General features: G+C 50.1%; 1 protein-coding gene across 6 annotated transcripts in view; it reads right to left on the bottom strand.

The window, feature by feature from the left end:
- Nucleotides 1–2,356: 2,356 nt before the first annotated feature.
- The window catches only part of LOC107077936 (IQ motif and SEC7 domain-containing protein 2-like), a 91,786-nt gene continuing 75,446 nt past the window's right edge, over nt 2,357–18,696 (bottom strand). For 5 of the 6 annotated variants that reach the window (XM_069183982.1, XM_069184003.1, XM_069183992.1 and 2 more), the window contains 8 exons: nt 18,479–18,645; nt 18,185–18,324; nt 16,080–16,205; nt 14,608–14,707; nt 13,713–13,874; nt 12,853–13,041; nt 11,828–11,877; nt 2,357–11,343 (listed from right to left, as the gene is read on the bottom strand). In XM_069183982.1, the coding sequence (XP_069040083.1) occupies nt 10,072–11,343; nt 11,828–11,877; nt 12,853–13,041; nt 13,713–13,874; nt 14,608–14,707; nt 16,080–16,205; nt 18,185–18,324; nt 18,479–18,645 (2,206 nt within the window). In that variant the 3' untranslated portion in view covers nt 2,357–10,071. The remainder of the gene's footprint in view (nt 11,344–11,827; nt 11,878–12,852; nt 13,042–13,712; nt 13,875–14,607; nt 14,708–16,079; nt 16,206–18,184; nt 18,325–18,478; nt 18,646–18,696) is intronic. The other variant, XM_069184010.1, reaches the window with a different exon arrangement.

Consider the following 18,696-nt stretch of genomic DNA (forward strand, 5'->3'; position numbering starts at 1 on the left):
TCGTCATCGCTCCAAATTAAAAAGAAACATTTGACTAGCGGCTACGTCTCTTTAACGAATGTATTATTTGTTTATTTTAAATGCTGTCCGCCCGCTCTTTTATTCATTGAAGTTTTTTTTCTCATTCAATCTACGATGGCCGGTTGTCGCAGGATCCCCCTGTTTCGCTGCGAAGCGATGTCTGCAGTATTGTTGTTTTATCGTTTGCTTTGCAATAATCTACACATTTTGACTACCGATGCCCACGCACGGGTGAAACTTTTATGAGCTAGTCCCGCTGATAGAGATGAATTAAGGGGAAAACGCCACCCTTTCTGTCCGAGAATCACGCCCCCGTGTGGCCTTATTGTGAACCAGCCAGTGCGACCGCGGACATGATCTGAATTCCTGTTTCCTTTGTAAGATATTCAGCATGTCGGACTGATCGACAGCCGCCCGCCTGCGGCCGGCATGTACCGGTCTATCAATCGTTTCTTCCTTCTTCCCAGAAAAGAAACTCATTTGCAAGGGACAAGTGTGTGAGAGGCCCTAATTAACAGAGTCACAACTGACTCTTTTCTCTTTAAGGACACAATTCACTGCTACAAATGCAACAATATCAAGGTGCAAATCGAGAAAAACAGCAGGACCGATGGGGGGGAGTTTTTATTTTTAAAAGCATTGATCAAATTTGTAGCGTGTCATTTGGAGTAAGTAAAAAGTGGAGCGCTTCTTGCTGTAGTGAAGTACTTGTGCAGCGCTTCTCCTCGGAGGTCTGGTCATGTTTGCTACCAGGACACGTGGGCATGCTCGTGTTTACCTTAACAAAGGGACCAGACGTGACCTGGCAAGTCCTTCCCACCCGAGACATGCTGCCTGGGGGACAGGGCCCCCCGATGTACACCCCCCAGTGACGCGGAGAGCGGGGGAGGGTGCAATGAGGATCGGTACGTGCCGGCAGGAGGCGACTCCGGGAGCAGGTTCAGTACCTGCCGGTCCTGCAGACCCGTGAAGAAGCCGGAGTTCGGGCCGTCTGTCCGCGCTGTGTTTTTTTAAGTCGCAGCCCGGGCGGCTGTACTGCAGTGGGAGGTTTTAGACGACCTGTCAGGGCAGCAAAACTCCAGTCTGGCAACGGCAGTTTCCCTTACAAGCGCTTATGAAACCAGCTGTTGGGAAGTCTTGGCATAATTATAGCCGTTAAACTGCCCCCCCCCCAGTTCCTGAGGCACTGCTCATTGAAAGATGCCTATTGGACCTGCAGGGCTCTGACCTGGAGCTTTCAGTCTGGCCCTGTTTCGGTCTGCGGGGCCGAGTGGCTCCAGTCAAGGGGCGCCCTCCTGCAAGCCCGCCTCGGCGTGGGCCGCGTGTTCCGAGTTCTGCCGGACGGGCCGCGCAGCCGTGTCTTCGACGCCGATGCGGTGGCGTGTTCCGATCAGATTAAGATCAGCGCCGTTGAAAACAGGATACCACATTGTCTGCGAGCTGGCAGGGGGCGGCGATTAACAAGGGGCAGGCAAGCTCAGTCACCCAGCTGACAACAGGAACAGGCGTGGGTGTGGACCACAGAGGCCCGGGCGCAGCCTTGGCCAGGCTGGTACTGTGGGGGAGAAGCAAACTCCTCAAGCATCCTTAATTCTGGCCCCTGGGAGTTGTGTGTTCCCTGTCACGTGAGCACGACTGGGTTCCCATTTATGAAAAAAATGCAAATCTAGCAAGAGACAGCACAGCTGTAGAAAAGAGAAATGTACCTTTTCATCCAATAGGTCTGGGAATGTATTTAGTGTTAGAAAGAAAATGGAGTGCCATTTTGCATCAGAGCTTTGAAAACGTTTGGACTCAATAATTAAGTGTCATGTCATTTGCCAAACTGCACTATATACCACATGGTGTCACGGGAAGCCGGAGCGTACCCAGCAAGCAGCGAGCACAAGGCAGGGTGCACCCTGGAGGGGGCGCCAGTCCATCACAGGGCAGGTGCAAGCCAGCCATACATGGGGACAGTGTGGAGGCCACGGTGAAGGCTGAGGGAGGACATTTGGCCTGGACACCGGGATAACTCCCTACTCTTGCTGAGAAACGCCCGGGGATCTTTAATGACCACTGAGAGTCAGGACCTCGGTTTTACGTCTCATCCGAAAGATGGCGCCCGCTACAGTATACTGGAGCATTAGGACCCACACAGACCGCAGGGTGGGCGCCCCCTGCTGGTCCCACTCACACCACTTCCAGCAGCAGCCTGAGCTTCCCAGGACGTCTCCCATCCAGGTACTGGCCAGGCTCAGCCTCAGTGGGTAACCTGTTGAGAGCTGCAGGGTGATATAGCTGCTGACTCAATAAAGTGTCTTTTTATAAAATAAACAAACTTGACAGCCTCATGTTTCACAGCAAGAACATTTTTTATATTGTCAGAAGCAATAAATATTCACATTTTTCTTTTTAAACTTCATATATACAAATAAAATTCCATATATATTTCTTTTTAAAATATTATTAATAACTCCTCTTACACATAGAACTTTACAATAACAATTCATTCTTGCCCCTCATGTAAATGAGAGAAAACAAAATAAAAAGACTAAAGGTTCTGCCCTGAACCCCCCCATCTGACACACACGCCCAGTCACACGCACACACATACACACCCCTGAATAACAAAGACATGGTACGGTCCATTCCATAGTCAATATTCATTATTTATACTATATAATATTTACATTCATGTCTATACATCTTCATTCAGTAAGTGCAGATACTAAAGGGGATACATGCTGGGGGTCACAATGGGAAGACATTTCAAAATTATGATCAAAGTGACTCAGGAATAGAAACAAAATACAGCAAACTACTGCTACCCATGTCTCTCCACGTCTCCTTCTCCTGTTACTCTCTCCCTTCAGCAACGTGTCCACTAAAGACCAGCAGACTGTCTCCCTTTCTCCCTCCAGAAACATGTCCACTAAAGACCAGCACTGTCTCCCTTTCTCTCCCTCCAGAAACATGTCCACTAAAGACCAGCACATTGTCTCCCTTTCTCTCCCTCCAGAAACATGTCCACTAAAGATCAGCAGTCTCTCTCTCTCCCTCCAGAAATATGTCCACTAAAGACCAGCACACTGTCTCCCTTTCTCTCCCTCCAGAAACATGTCCACTAAAGACCAGCACACTGTCTCTCTCTCTCCCTCCAGAAACATGTCCACTAAAGACCAGCACACTGTCTCCCTTTCTCTCCCTCCAGAAACATGTCCACTAAAGACCAGCACAGTCTCTCCCTCTCCCTCCAGAAACATTTCCACTAAAGACCAGCACAGTCTCTCTCTCTCCCTTTAGAAACGTGTCCACTAAAGACCAGCAGTCTCTCTCTCTCCCTTTAGAAACATGTCCACTAAAGACCAGCACAGTCTCCCTCACTCTCCCTTTAGAAACATTTCCAATAAAGACCAGCACACTGTCTCCCTCTCTCCCTTTAGAAACATGACCACTAAAGACCAGCACACTGTCTCCCTCACTCTCCCTTTAGAAACATTTCCAATAAACATCAGCAGTCTCTCTCTCTCCCTTCAGAAACATATCCACTAAAGACCAGCACAGTCTCTCTCTCTCCCTTTAGAAACATGTCCACTAAAGACCAGCAGTCTCTCTCTTTCCCTTTAGAAACATGTCCACTAAAGACCAGCACACTGTCTCCCTCACTCTCCCTTTAGAAACATTTCCAATAAAGACCAGCAGTCTCTCTTTCTCCCTTCAGAAACATGTCCACTAAAGACCAGCACAGTCTCTCTCTCTCCCTTTAGAAACATGTCCACTAAAGACCAACACACTCTCTCTCCCTTTAGAAACATGTCCACTAAAGACCAGCAGTCTCTCTCACTCCCTTTAGAAACATGTCCACTAAAGACCAGCAGTCTCTCTCTCTCTCCCTCTAGAAACAAGTGAATCCTGGAACAGGGAGAGGGCAGTAGAAAGCGAGAGGCACAGCGAGGAAGAGGTCCTGACGTGCAGGAGTGCACACAGTAGCAGCAGTCTTGCAGTTTTCAGTCAGGTATTTCTCCCTGGGTCTCTTCACTGAATGAGGAATATATACTGTTTATTATATATATATATGATGTAACACGTCTGTCTGCTTCGCAAAGTAGAGCACATCATCGAGAAATAAAGAAAAATCACAAAGCATGATGGGGCAGCGTCGCTGCGGGCACGGCCAACATCGTCATCCTGTGCAAAGTCACAAAACCTCATTAAAACCGCATCTCGCAAACAGAGATGGCTGCTATAAAAAAAAAGACTTTATATATCCGTCTGGTATATATATACACACTTCTTGTACGTACATACCAGAAATTTCAAGACAAAATAAAAAATAAAACCAATTACAGAACATCGCTAGAAACAATAATGATAATAGTTACAACAATAGTAATAATAATAACAATAATAATAATAATCTTCATCATCGTAATAATAATAATCCAAAGATTTCACACTGCAACCACACACATCGTCAGGCTCTCATGTACAATCAATGTTCGAGAATATCTATATATAATATATGTATAGTTATATATATTGTTCAGCAGTAAGAAGTCATTTTCTCAATCTTAATATTAATATTAATAATCATTGTAGTAACACTGATATACCAGCAAAAAATAGACTCAGGTCTCCAAAAAGAAAATAAGTTTAGAAACACCTGTATCTAATGCATATCAATCTCTGAACCCTGTAATACAGCAATTCCCTGCCCCCACATCCCCTGCTTTGAAAGAATGAAACATGAAGGAACTGGCCTGATTCTTCCACTGGGGTTAAAGCAGCAGCGCATACCGGCCCCAGCCAGCCCTTCTCCAGAAAGCACTGTAACCTCTGGCCGTTCCCACAGTTCCCCCTGCATTCCTCGCTCGTCTGACTTTCTTCCTCACCATGCCTTCCCAAAACGCCCCAACCCTCCCCCGTCAACACTGACCAGAACCGAGCTCTGCCACCCCAGCGGACCCACGCCATGACAAGGGATGGCATCAGAGTGGTCCGGGACGGCAGAGGGCACGGGCCGAATGGGCTCGCCCCACACACTGGAAGGTTAACCAGTGTGAAAGGCGGAAAAGGCCATGGCAAAGGTTCGAGGATACCCTGACGGTTCACTGCTCTGGTTCTGCTGCCTTTCTGCAGGAGTGTCTGCGTGGTTCCTGCTCAGGCCCCAGACAGCCCTGCCACCCCAGACTCTCGCTGGGCTCGAGGGCTCTCTCTCCGAGGCTCCTTTCACTTCGGAGGCCTGGTATTGCCTGCTTTGGGCTGGAGGGTGGGAAAGGAGTAGATTCTCAAGCTTTTGCTTTCAACAGGGACGGGCTATAATAGCTAACAGAACCTCAATTACTTTGGTCAGGGAGTTGAGAACAAAGCTAATGACTCATAATGAGGGTGTTGATCTCCTGAATTACGTCTCTTGGTCTTAAATGCTGGAATGATTTCCTGAGGACCCAAGGCAGTGGGAAGCTGTTTGCAGGAGGCGGCGGAGGTCTGATGCACGCCTGGGTTTGGGGGCGGAACTGGACAAACTCTAACGACCAGGAAATTTGGACCACATTCTCCCAGACCACCCAATTTTTCCAAATCCTGAAGCTGCACGGCTTGACTTCCGAGGCCCTGGGCTGGACAGGAAATAAACGCAGTGTTGCCCGAACGGTGAGCTAGGAAAATGAATCTTTGTCTGCTCCGCTCTGGACAAGGTCTTTGGCCAACTGTGAGAAGGGCCATCCTCCCATGCAGGAGCACAGGGCTGGGCAACTGAAGTGCGGCTCACAGGAAGGGAACAGTAAGATTTCTCTGGCAGCCTTGGGCTTGGAGGAATGGCTGCACTACCTTCGTCATAAGCCATGAGGCCTGCAGTGGCACACTGCTCTTTTCTAAACCTGGAAAATGCCATTTCCAGATATAAAAAAACCTAGGGCCGTCAAATCCTTGTTTGTGATTCTTTAGGTGCACATCGTTCAGAGCCAGGCCTGTAATTGTAGCACCCATCAGGTCTGACTTATACCACAATTCCAGGGCAAAGGAGAACTTCGTCTGAGCACAAAAATTTAGAGAAGTAGCTAATCAAGCACCGCAAGCTGGAGCAGGTAAAAGACTGAAGCAGCAGGCTGAGACCCTCACTTTGTCTTGCCAACAGCAGCAAACAGATCGTTTAATCAATCCCCCATCAGTCAGTTAACAAGCTCCTAAAAGGGAGACTCAGAACATGATGAGAGAATTGAAGGTGAAGGTGGAAGAGGCGCTAGTGTCCCACACAGCCTTTCAGTGTTTTCCTGTGCACAGCAACAATAGGTGACCTCTAACGCTCTTCCTGTCCATCTGCTTTGTGAAGCAGGAACAGCTTCAGGAAAAAAAGAGAGGATTGCCGGTAATGACCATGTCAGCAGGGCACACTGGACATGTGGCTGATGTGCTGGCACACGGGAATGCTGACCAGCAGGGGAAGAGTAAAAGAGGGGATTGTGTTTAGTCCAGTCCATCTGAGTGCATCAGTAACCGTGTCAACCCTGCATCTACGTTTAATTAAAAAAATCTTTTTCAGCTCCTACAATGTGCAGATATAACTCCGATCTGCCTTTAAAATGTTATAGGCAAGAATAAAGGTCCAGTTATAGTCTACTTCAGGAACTTTCACCATCAGTGGGTAAAGGCTTGATAAAGTGATCGGGAGTTCAGCTGGAAAGACAGCTAGCAGACGATGGATCACAGGGACTCTGATGGAGACATCCTTTTTTCAAGGACACCACTGAAAGTTATCAGTGTGTACACTCCCTCAGCACAGCAACATTAACTCACCCCAGACACTAACTGGAGTATTAATACTGCTACAAAGGACAAAAGAAGGACTCCCACCCTTCTGGGCTGTTCAAGGCTTTTCTGGGAGATGCTGGCTTGTGCATTGTACCAGTAAAGCAAAAAAAAAAACTCATTCCACAGGTCTGGCTATGTAAATTTACTAACAGTAAGGTAAAAAGTTGTACATGTGCCTGCAGCTTGTGACTAAAACCATGGCATATTAAACTTTAAGCAACACAAGTCTTAGAACCAGCCCTTTCAAAGGATTAGGAAACCTGCTGTAGAGGTACACCATCAGAGCTCACCAGACTCTGGTTAAAGGGCTAGTAACTTACATGATTAAAACTAAAATGAACTTACTACAGGCCAAACCCAGTTTCTCAGAACAGATTGATTCACTTGGGGGGGGAACAAAAATACAGAAAAGTTTGTTTTTTTTATTTCTAAAAAACCGGGAGCACAAAGAATAAGTCCCCTCCCTGGGATCCAGGCCCTGAACACGGTGTTTGAAAAAGCAATGCAAAGTATTTTAAAAGTATTGTAATGAAGCACTGACTGGATCATAAACAGGGATAGTTGGTGATGGGCCACTATGAGGGAAATGCCCACGCAAGCAGCGCAGTGTTGAGGCCATTCATCAGCACTGCAAATGGAGCAGCCTGGGGCAACCGGGAAGTGCACAGACACCCCTCACTGCTTGTTCACAAAAGCACTCCTGGGAAAGTCCTAGGTAGGCCCACATGGTAAATGCGCATGTTCACTGTGGTTCACCCTTCTGATTGTACCTTACTTTCCTATGACTCTGTGTTTTCACGGTGCTTTCCCACACCGGACTACAACACTGTAATTAACCCTTATAAATGCCGGTCACACCTATGTGACTCTGCTGTTGTAGGCATTCAACACAGCAAAGTCACGGTGTTATCAAAATCCGGGGGAGCAGAGTGAAAATCAAGATAAATGGGGACATCTGAACAGTGTAAAATTACAATGGCAAACGTTCATAAGGGTGAAGCACAGCAGCCAAACCTCACATTCAAGTGTTGTGCACAGAGCAGAGCAGACACATAGCAGCAAAAACACTGTGCAGTAATAATCTTCATAACTCGAAAAGCATAAATTCATTAAGGTAAATAAAACATGATCTTCTGCATTATTTATACAGATTTTTAAATAAAAGCACTTCTGGTCCCTCAGGGCTTCTCACCTGTACTGCCGCCCCTCTGTGCACAGCAATCTGGGATATTCTCCCACAGATATCCCCGCACAATGAGGATATTCTCCTTCAGTGAAACTGGGAGAAGTGGGGCAGAGAGAAAGGAGATTGGCTGTGATCTTCAGATTGGCTATGCTCTGTTCTTTCTGCTCTCTGCGTTTGTGTCTTTGAAGCGTCTCAGTCTGTCTGTCTGCAGAGACAGAGTCTGTAGGTCTGTTTGTTCGCTGGTTAGTTCCCTGTTTGTGTCTGTCCGATGGCTTTGTCTATGGGTCTGTGTGTTTTTCAAGCGTTTGCCAATTCCTTCAGTGTGTGAGCAGCCTCTGCACCCTGCCAAAAACTTCCAACTGTCAGTCTTTCTGCGTCAGGGATGAGAGGAGGCCTCCAACAGACCCTAAAGAGGCTCACTGCTCCCTTAGACTCATTCAATAGGCAAGGTGTTCAATCCCTCTCTCAAGCATTGACATCTAAAAGAGCAGGCGCGCCTCAGATCCTCGTGTCTGACTGTGCACGTATAGGGTTTCTCTGTGTGTCTGTCCATATTGCTGGGATCCGTCTCTGACTGCTCGCACGTGCGCCCGTCAGTCAGTGTGTGATTGTCGTCTTTGTGGCTCAGTGGTGTATCTGCCTCAGCACCAGCCCTCCCGCCTCAGGTACGCTCAGGGCAAGCGGGTCTGGCCATGTGCGTCGTCTGGTGTGCGGAACAGCCCCGTTCCCTTCGCTGGCTGCCGCACGGTCCCTCGCAGCAACAGCGAGGAAAACCAGAAAAACCCCTTCGCTTCGCTTTTCTCCTTTTGCGTCCTTTTTCTTCCCAAAGTCTGTAAACTCCTCTTTGTCCATTTTTTGGTCCTTATAATAATAAAGAAAGAGGGAGAGAAGTCGCTTCCCCTCGGTGGACAGTCCAAAACTCGGTTAAAGTAAGTTTTTCTCTCTCTCCCTCCTCTGCATGTCTCTCAGGGGTAGTGAAGAGAGGAGTCCTTGTTCTCTGTCCTTATCGCTCTCAATACTGGTCTGTCCTCCGCGCTTGGAGCTCCAGGTTTGGCACAATGTTTGATACAAATGTTTGTGTGGTATCCTTCACCCTCCCCATGCTTAAACAGGTAAAGAAGCAAAAATAATTAGCACTGACCACTAGCAGCAAAACTGACTCCTCCATCAGCTGCATCTATTCTGCCTCTTAGTGCCTCCCTCCCTCAGCTCTAACCATTGGCCCACACTGCCTCATTTTATACTCAAGAAGGTCTTACCACCTGCACATAGTGCTTCCCTCCTTCGCACTTTTTTTCCCACAAACCTATAATTGCACACTGTCCACTGAAGTACTGTAAATACCCTGTATGTACTCTACACTTAGTGCACCTAGACAAACTGAAGGTCACTAGGTTTGTAGAGAGCGCAAGAGGCACTGCAGCTGACCACATGCATCACCTGTTTTCCAGACCCCTTTTGTGGTCTGCAGAGCAGTTCGGCCATCATGCACTGAAATGCTGCCGCTTGCACACTGCCCCCCCGCTGCACCATTCTGCAATGGCGACTCCTACTTCGCCTCGACATGTCTCCGTGCTGAGCCCTCAACACCTCCAGCAGATCTGCCGGCCAACGTGAGTGTGTGCTCCGAGCTGACTACAGTGACAGCGACTTCATCCGCTGAGAGCAGGGCTCCCAGGACGTCCGTTTCGCAGGACTTTTGACGGTGACCGCTGCCAACATCTGCTGGGAGAGCGATGCCTGTACACGGCTAGTTCTCCACCTGCGTGCGTCTCTTTCTCAGCCTCTGTCCCTCTGTATAGCAGCCAGGCTCTGAGAGTCTGTCTGTGGGCGTGTGTCTGGGATGCCGGGGGCCTGGCTCTACACCTGGGGGAAGCGGATGTGAAAGTAGCAGAGCCTCAGCAAGCTGCGGCGCTTCCTCCCGGCGCTGTGGCAGAGCTGGGAATGGCCCCTCCGAACTCGGCCTCCTCCCGAAGGGGCTTCCTCCGCCCTGACCAGCGACCCCAAGCCTCCTCCCCCCGGCCCCACCAGCCTGCCTCTCCGACCCCCCCGGCTCCAGCTCCGCACCCCCCTCACACCACAGTGCTGATGCGGTTGATAGGTTTGGACTTGGAGCTGCCCCCTGTGCCGGTGCCCCCACCCCCTACCCCGACCGCCTGCCCGCCCTGGGGCCCCCCTGGCTGGGGCTGCCCTGGGTGTTGGGGGGGGAGAGGGGAGAGAGGGGTAAGAGGGGTAAGGGGGGAGGAAGGGGGGGGTAAAGGGGAGTGGGGGGGGGGAGGGGGGATGGAGGACAGAGGAGGATACTGTGGCATGTACTGGTGCTGCTGGGCGGCTTGGGGCAGGTGCCGGGGTGGGCCGCTGGCGGAGGTAAATACGAAGTGTTGCTGGGGCGTGTGGGGGTGGGGGGTGTGTGCGTGAGCGTGGGGGTGTGTGTGCGCATGCGGGTGGGTGTGTGCGTGGGGGTGGGAGTGAGCCAGTGGCTGAGGCGGCTTGCCTCTCTGCTGCTGCTGCTGCTGCTGCTGCTGCTGCAGGGCAGCGGGGTGTGGAGAGTGTTGCGAATGTGCTACGGGGTACACGGCAGTGTACTGTGGGAGGGGAGAATGAGGGGAGTGAGGAGAAAGGGGGGGGGGGCCCATGCCGGCCAGGTTGGCCATAGCCAGGTTGGCGTAGCGACCTTGCATTGCATGCTGGGAAAGCTGAGCCAGCTGGGAGAGTTGTGCTAACTGCTGCTGCTGCTGCTGCTGGAGCTGCGTTTGGGGGGGCCGCTTGGGCAAAGAACCTCTTTGAATAGTGTGATGCAGAGGGGGAGGTGGCGCCTGGCCAGGAGGGGGTCCGGAGGGGATGGTTTGCACGTGGTAGCGGTGGTGATGATGGTAGGGTGGGGGTGGTTGACTGGAGTTGGCCGACTGTCCCCCAGCGCCCCCTGTGCCACTGTGGCAGTACTGCGCGTGCAGGGCCTGGATCTTGGACTGGCCGCCCTCGCTCTGGCTGAGCGAGGACGGGGAGTGAGGAGGGGGTCCTCCAGTAGTCGGTGGAGGCACGGGGGCGGGGTAGTGTGGCCCCGGGGGGATAATGGGCCCCGGTTTGGAACGTTTCGTCCCAAAGAGAGAGCCCAGGAAGGAGCCCGAACTGCTGACCCCAGTTCCGCTCCCCCCACCCCCTCCGCTGTTGTTGTTGCTGCTGCTGGTCCCCCCAGCAGCGGACTGTTGCCCCGGCCCACCCCCCACCCCCACTCCGGGGCTCAGGATGGGGCGGTGAGGCCGGTATTCCTCGAGTCCAAAGCAGCCGGGCACGCCCCCCACCGGCAGCCTCTGGTGAGGGCGGGGGCTGCTAATAATGGAGCCCTGCGAGCGAGGGAGCGAGAGAGAGAGAGAGAGAGAGCAACATGAGGGAGAGGTTGAAGGGCATAACGGGAAGGTTAGAGAAGAAGAAAGAGGGAGAGAAGGAGGAAAACGAGGGTTAATACCCACAGACCTGAACACCACCCCAGACACCGCCACAGAATACACAGTGGGCTGGAATCGTTTTAAAGAAGACACAGGGTGAACACATGCCACACCAAACCACAGCTTCGACACCAGCCATCACAGCACCACGGCAACCACTGGTAAAACAACGGCTCATCAGTTAATTATCAAACCAAAAAAAAACAACAAATGAAACAGAAACCCCGACAGCAATCAAATGAAGACGCTGTAAGAGCATGCAGAGTCATTCCACACCACTAGTGCACAGTGACACTGACACAGGCCAGACGGCATGCTGGGAACATGGAGGCTCCTGTTTATGGTGGTGCAGGGGGGGGGGAGACAGGACCCCCCCACTTACTTCAATGGTACTGTCCAGGGATCCCACGCTGTTCCGGCGGCCGCGCTTCCCTGCACCCAACCAGGGAGAACCAGGTTAGGATACGGGGCCCTCTAGGGCCACAGCTGACCGGCCAACACTGACCACTCTCACACACGCGCGCGCCCTCCTGAGCTGTCACAGCGGCCTGAAGCGAGCCGCCGCTGTCCTGCTCCATTTCGGCCCTTCACCTCCCGTCCCGCGCGCCCACCCTGCGACTGAACCCTGCGCCAGCGTTCCCACGGGAGATCTCTCCAGCTCCGCCTCGGGTACAGAGGTCTCCCTTTTGTCAGTTCTACTTTCCTTGACGTTTCTACGACAGCGCGGTACGTTTGCAGCTCTCCAGGAGGAGCGTGAGGCCTAATATACCGTCCTCTTCCAATATCCACTTCGTCCCATATGGGGTCACTGTACGCCAGAGCTTAACTCGGCAGAGTGTGGGCACAAGGCCGGATACGCCCAGACTGGGATTTCAGTCCATTACGGGGCACTCACAAACACACACACTGGACAATTTAGAGGCACCAGTTAGTCCAGGCAGCATGTTTTCGGATTTGAGGAAGAAAACGGAGAACTCCCTGAATCCCCACTCACTCGCAGGGAGAACGCGCAGACAGCAGGCACGCAGAAGAATATAAAGTATTGTCATCCCAGCTTCGGTTTACTGTGAATTGCAAACTTTTTCTGCCAACTACCGAATTTTCATGATGGACCCCCCCTGATCATGAGTGTTTAAAAACAAGGATTGTAAAGGTTTTTGTAACACGCCAAAAAACAAAAGGCCTACCAGTTAAATGAGAATGATTCTGTATGAAAACACACAGTTGAATTTTTAGTTGTCAGAAATACACCCTTCTTTCACTGCTGTGCTCTGCAGTACTGCCACCACACACCAGGTGGAGCCAGAGCACTGTCCTGCTTCTCTGCTGCAGGCAGAGATGTTGAATCGTGGCTCCTGCCTGTCAGGGCCGGGGGGGGTGGGGCTGGTGCGAGCGCGTCGCCCTCACCTGTCTCGGAGAGATCTCGCAGGGAAGAGCTGAGCGCGGTGCGCTTCAGGCCCTCTCCGGCCGTGTAGCTGTCATCCAGGCTGGGCCTTCCCAGGGTGCCGTTCACAGCCTCGCTCTTCACACCCCCTCCCACAGGACCACTGCTCACCAGGCTGGGCCTCATCACACCCTTCTGCTTCTCCAGTTCCGCTACAGAGGGAGAGCAGGGAGAGCATCACCCCCCCCGAGACCAAATGCGTTAAATCACAGAGGACACAAAAGAGGGACAGTGTACTAACAAGAGAGATAAAAAGGAGACTGAGAGTCCTGAGTGTTGTGCACACACACTCCAGAGCTATTACACCGGCCTGTGACTATACTGTCATTATTTCGTGTTTTGTAATATACGGTGCACATTGTGTGGTTTTGTCTCTTGTACTTTGCATGTCCCGAGAGAACGGCACAAATAAAAATCCCAGTGTACAGTACGCGCACATATGGCAAGTAAACTCCTTTCTCTCTCTTTCTCTCTGCCATCCTTAAACCACAATGTGAGAGCACGATTTCCTGCTAACCCACAATACAAACGCACAAGAGTCTCACTTATCTCAATTCATTGAACCAGTAGTTTAAGGTGAAAAGACATTTACCCGTAGAGTAATTTAAAAACAATTTCGAGGGGAAAGTGTGCATGTCGTGAGCGAGACTGGCAGTGTAACTGTGCAGGCTGTGGACAGTGAAATTTCAAGCACTGACTGAGTTTAAGAAGAACTAATACAAACACAGAATAATCTGAGCCATACGAGCAGCACTGCAAGCCCCCTGTACCACTACCAGCACCGAGTCCCGAGTTTCCAGTTCCTAACCGCAGAGAGACTCACACTCCACTCTGTATTTCTCCATCTCCTGCACCTCGGCGATGCTCTCCCGCAGGTCGCTGGAGAAGCGTGTGCGGTCCTGCTGGCTGGGGGCGTTGAAGACAATAAGCACCTTCCTCTCCCCGCCTGGGATCGCCGAGGTCAGCCGGATTCCGTGGGGGTAGTCTGAGGACACGGGAAAGCACGCCGTACCGCACAGGCACGCACACACACAGGGGGTTCGTTAGCCAGCGTTTGAACAAAAACACAGAGCAGGTGCCCTGTACTATACTTCCTAACTTTCAATTCTCCAAAGATCTGACTTTGGTGTAAAAGACCTACAAACTGAATATGCTCCAACTCCCACAGAACTGAAAACGCTTTGATTTAGATACCGCAGAAGATGTTGCCTGACCAAACAGGGGTAAAAACTTCATTTTACTGAACGCCATCCTTTGCTCATTCTTTTATACTAACACATAGAGAAATTCTGACGCAGCTGTGCAACAGAACTTTCAGAGGTGCAAACTCTCAAGCTATTAGATCAGGCGCGGTTTCAGCACCCAGACACCCATGAGCTTCTGCCTAATTTCCTTTCAAGTACAACTGGCTAGATTACAAATCTTTACACAATCTTGCACATACTCATTATAAGATGGACTCCGATAAAAATCAGCTTGTAGTCTTGCTGCAGAAGGTCTTGAGAAGTGTTATGCACCCAGACCAATATGCATACATGCAGAAAAACTGTGTGACTTTAAGGCACTTCTGTTCCATTCTGTCTTTCCTTTCTCTTCTATCTTATCCCATGCATACAAAGGCACCTATGGCAGTGCTCAGGTGTGTAGGAAATGATCAAAACATTAACACGATAGATTTATCTACAAGTGAGAGAAATCAAAGTTGTGTTGTCTCTTACAGGAGTTCTGGAACAGGTGCACCTGCATCTCCACTAGAGGAAATGACTGCCTGAAGCTGTATGTCACTGAGGTCTTCTTCTTCTGAAAGATCTTAGTCACCTGGACAACAGGAGAGAAAGAGACAGTGTCTAGTGAGACAATGGGCCAGGGGGAAAAGCTGAAGGTTTGGTGTTCATGGGCCCTAGGCACTTTCACTCCGAAGTGTACAAAAAGAGGGGTCAACACCCTCTTGAATTACGTCGATCGACATGATGCTGACCAGGGAATTTGCACAGCATGAAGCTCGCACTCCCCTGATGTGCCAGCAACAACAGGTTTATTTACCTCTGCCCAGACTTTGACAGACAGAGACTGAAACTCCTTGAAGGGGTTACACACACACAGGGTAAGGATTAGGGAGGATAAAACACTGACAACTATTTACAATGGCTGCTCATAAACTCTCTAGCTATTTACACTGCCAGGTCAATCTCTGGTCGACAGGCTGACCTCAAGTCCAGCCCCATGGCTGCTGCCCCCAGCCTGCCTTGCGGGTGCATAGTTAAGGGGAGGTGCAGCCGCTAAAGAGACCAGTGTGGGCGCCCCACTATTCTAATGCTGAACCCCGTGATTGATGGAGCGAGTCGAGCAGCCATCACTTCGATACTTCTAGTTTCCAGAACAGCCGCTAGAGGGCGTATGATTATTGATCTGGAGCTCCTAGAGTCGATCGCAAGCATGTTGTTTCAGCTCGTCTTTTTGTTAGTCACTAGTGTTTCCCTCCTTCATAGGCCCTAAAAATGTCACACACAGCTCAGCCAGGGAGAGTGTGCAGTACCCACAGCTCAGCCAGGGAGAGTGTGCAGTACTCACAGCTCACCCAGGGAGAGTGTGCAGCTCTCACAGCTCACCCAGGGAGAGTGTGCAGTACTCACAGCTCAGCCAGGGAGAGTGTGCAGTACCCACAGCTCAGCCAGGGAGAGTGTGCAGTACTCACAGCTCACCCAGGGAGAGTGTGCTGCTCTCACAGCTCAGCCAGGGAGAGTGTGCAGTACTCACAGCTCACCCAGGGAGAGTGTGCAGTACTCACAGCTCACCCAGGGAGTGTGCAGTACTCACAGCTCAGCCAGGGAGAGTGTGCAGTACTCACAGCTCACCCAGGGAGAGTGTGCAGCTCTCACAGCTCACCCAGGGAGAGTGTGTAGCTCTCACAGCTCACCCAGGGAGAGTGTGCAGCTCTCACAGCTCACCCAGGGAGAGTGTGCAGCTCTCACAGCTCACCCAGGGAGAGTGTGCAGTACTCACAGCTCAGCCAGGGAGAGTGTGCAGTACTCACAGCTCAGCCAGGGAGAGTGTGCAGTACTCACAGCTCACCCAGGGAGACTGTGCCGTACTCACAGCTCACCCAGGGAGAGTGTGCAGCTCTCACAGCTCACCCAGGAGTACCTAGGAGGAGACTGTGCAGTGAGGTAAATGGCACAGTGATTCTCACCACGAGCAGGTCATTGAAGAGGAAGACTTCTCTCTGGTGAACGCCACTCCGCTGGGGCCTGTTGGGATCAGGGACCTCATACAGCTGACAGCAGCACACCAGCCGGCGGTGGGGCAGGGACAGCACCTGGACTCACACACGGGCAGAAACTCATTAATGCCCACACCTCGCCTCAGTCACCGTCACAGTAATACCCACACCACACGAGAGACGCACCTCGCCTCAGTCACTGACGCACTAGAGAGAGTGAGCATAACAGAGTATAGTGTATGACAGTGAGTGTATTACAGCAGAGAGTGAGTATAACAGAGTATAGTGTATGACAGTGAGTGTACTACAGCAGAGAGTGAGTATAACAGAGTATAGTGTATGACAGTGAGTGTATTACAGCAGAGAGTGAGTATAACAGAGTATAGTGTATGACAGTGAGTGTACTACAGCAGAGAGTGAGTATAACAGAGTATAGTGTATGACAGTGAGTGTACTACAGCAGAGAGTGAGTACAACAGAGTATAGTGTATGACAGTGAGTTTACTACAGCAGAGAGTGAGTATAACAGAGTATAGTGTATGACAGTGGGTGTGCTACAGCAGAGAGTGAGTATAGCAGAGTATAGTGTATGACAGTGAGTGTATTACAGCAGAGAGTGAGTATAACAGAGTATAGTGTATGACAGTGGGTGTACTACAGCAGAGAGTGAGTATAACAGTGTATAGTGTATGACTGAGTGTACTACAGCAGAGAGTGAGTATAACAGAGTATAGTGTATGACAGTGAGAGTACTACAGCAGAGAGTGAGTATAACAGAGAATAGTCACTGTCATGTCATATAACAGAGTATAGTAGCTGAGTGAATTTAGCAGAGTATAGTGTATGACAGTGAGTGTATTACAGCAGAGAGTGAGTATAGCAGAGTATAGTGTATGACAGTGAGTGTATTACAGCAGAGAGTGAGTATAACAGTGTATAGTGTATGACAGTGAGTGTACTACAGCAGAGAGTGAGTATAACAGAGTATAGTGTATGACAGTGGGTGTGCTACAGCAGAGAGTGAGTATAGCAGAGTATAGTGTATGACAGTGAGTGTATTACAGCAGAGAGTGAGTATAACAGAGTATAGTGTATGACAGTGGGTGTACTACAGCAGAGAGTGAGTATAACAGTGTATAGTGTATGACTGAGTGTACTACAGCAGAGAGTGAGTATAACAGAGTATAGTGTATGACAGTGAGAGTACTACAGCAGAGAGTGAGTATAGCAGAGTATAGTGTATGACAGTGAGTGTATTACAGCAGAGAGTGAGTATAACAGAGTATAGTGTATGACAGTGAGTGTACTACAGCAGAGAGTGAGTATAACAGAGTATAGTGTATGACAGTGAGTGTACTACAGCAGAGAGTGAGTACAACAGAGTATAGTGTATGACAGTGAGTGTACTACAGCAGAGAGTGAGTATAACAGAGTATAGTGTATGACATTGAGTGTATTACAGCAGAGAGTGAGTATAACAGAGTATAGTCACTGTCATGTCATATAACAGAGTATAGTAGCTGAGTGAATTTAGCAGAGTATAGTGTATGACAGTGAGTGTATTACAGCAGAGAGTGAGTATAGCAGAGTATAGTGTATGACAGTGAGTGTATTACAGCAGAGAGTGAGTATAACAGTGTATAGTGTATGACTGAGTGTATTACAGCAGAGAGTGAGTATAACAGAGTATAGTGTATGACAGTGAGAGTACTACAGCAGAGAGTGAGTATAGCAGAGTATAGTGTATGACAGTGAGTGTATTACAGCAGAGAGTGAGTATAACAGAGTATAGTGTATGACAGTGGGTGTACTACAGCAGAGAGTGAGTATAACAGTGTATAGTGTATGACTGAGTGTATTACAGCAGAGAGTGAGTATAACAGAGTATAGTGTATGACAGTGAGAGTACTACAGCAGAGAGTGAGTATAGCAGAGTATAGTGTATGACAGTGAGTGTACTACAGCAGAGAGTGAGTATAGCAGAGTATAGTGTATGACAGTGAGTGTATTACAGCAGAGAGTGAGTATAGCAGAGTATAGTGTATGACAGAGTGTTTGCTGCAGTGGAGACTCACAGGTTTCTTGCCCACAATGACTCTCTCCACAGCCTGGACCTGGGACACATGGTCATCATTGGTACGCAGCTCCCACTTCTGGATTCGTTGGTAGATTCCCACTAACATATCCCGGGGAATATCCTGGCCGTTGTCAACACCTGGAGAGAGAGAAACAGACGGAGGCTGAAGAGTGGAGGTCACAGAGGAAGAGAGAGTGAGACGGAGGAGGAGCGAGGACTGGATCAGTCTAAAATCTGAGAAAGAGAGTGAGCTGGTCAGGGAGGAAGGGTTCTGATTACAATGCGAACTGACCCCTGAGGTTCTTGATGAAGTCTTCTAGCTTCATCTTGCGCTCCGCCTTGACGTTTGGGCTGTACATGTCGGTGTTCAGGAGGATGATGGCGAAGGCGAGGATGAAGATGGTGTCTGGGTTCTGGAACTGCCGCACCAAGGCTGGGTTACACACGCAGTACCGCTGGCTGCAGAGAGAGGGAGAGACTGGGGCTTGACTCAGCACGGCTGACTGGGAC

This window comes from Lepisosteus oculatus, chromosome 2 (genome assembly GCF_040954835.1).
Source record: "Lepisosteus oculatus isolate fLepOcu1 chromosome 2, fLepOcu1.hap2, whole genome shotgun sequence".
In the NCBI taxonomy this organism is placed as follows: domain Eukaryota; kingdom Metazoa; phylum Chordata; class Actinopteri; order Semionotiformes; family Lepisosteidae; genus Lepisosteus; species Lepisosteus oculatus.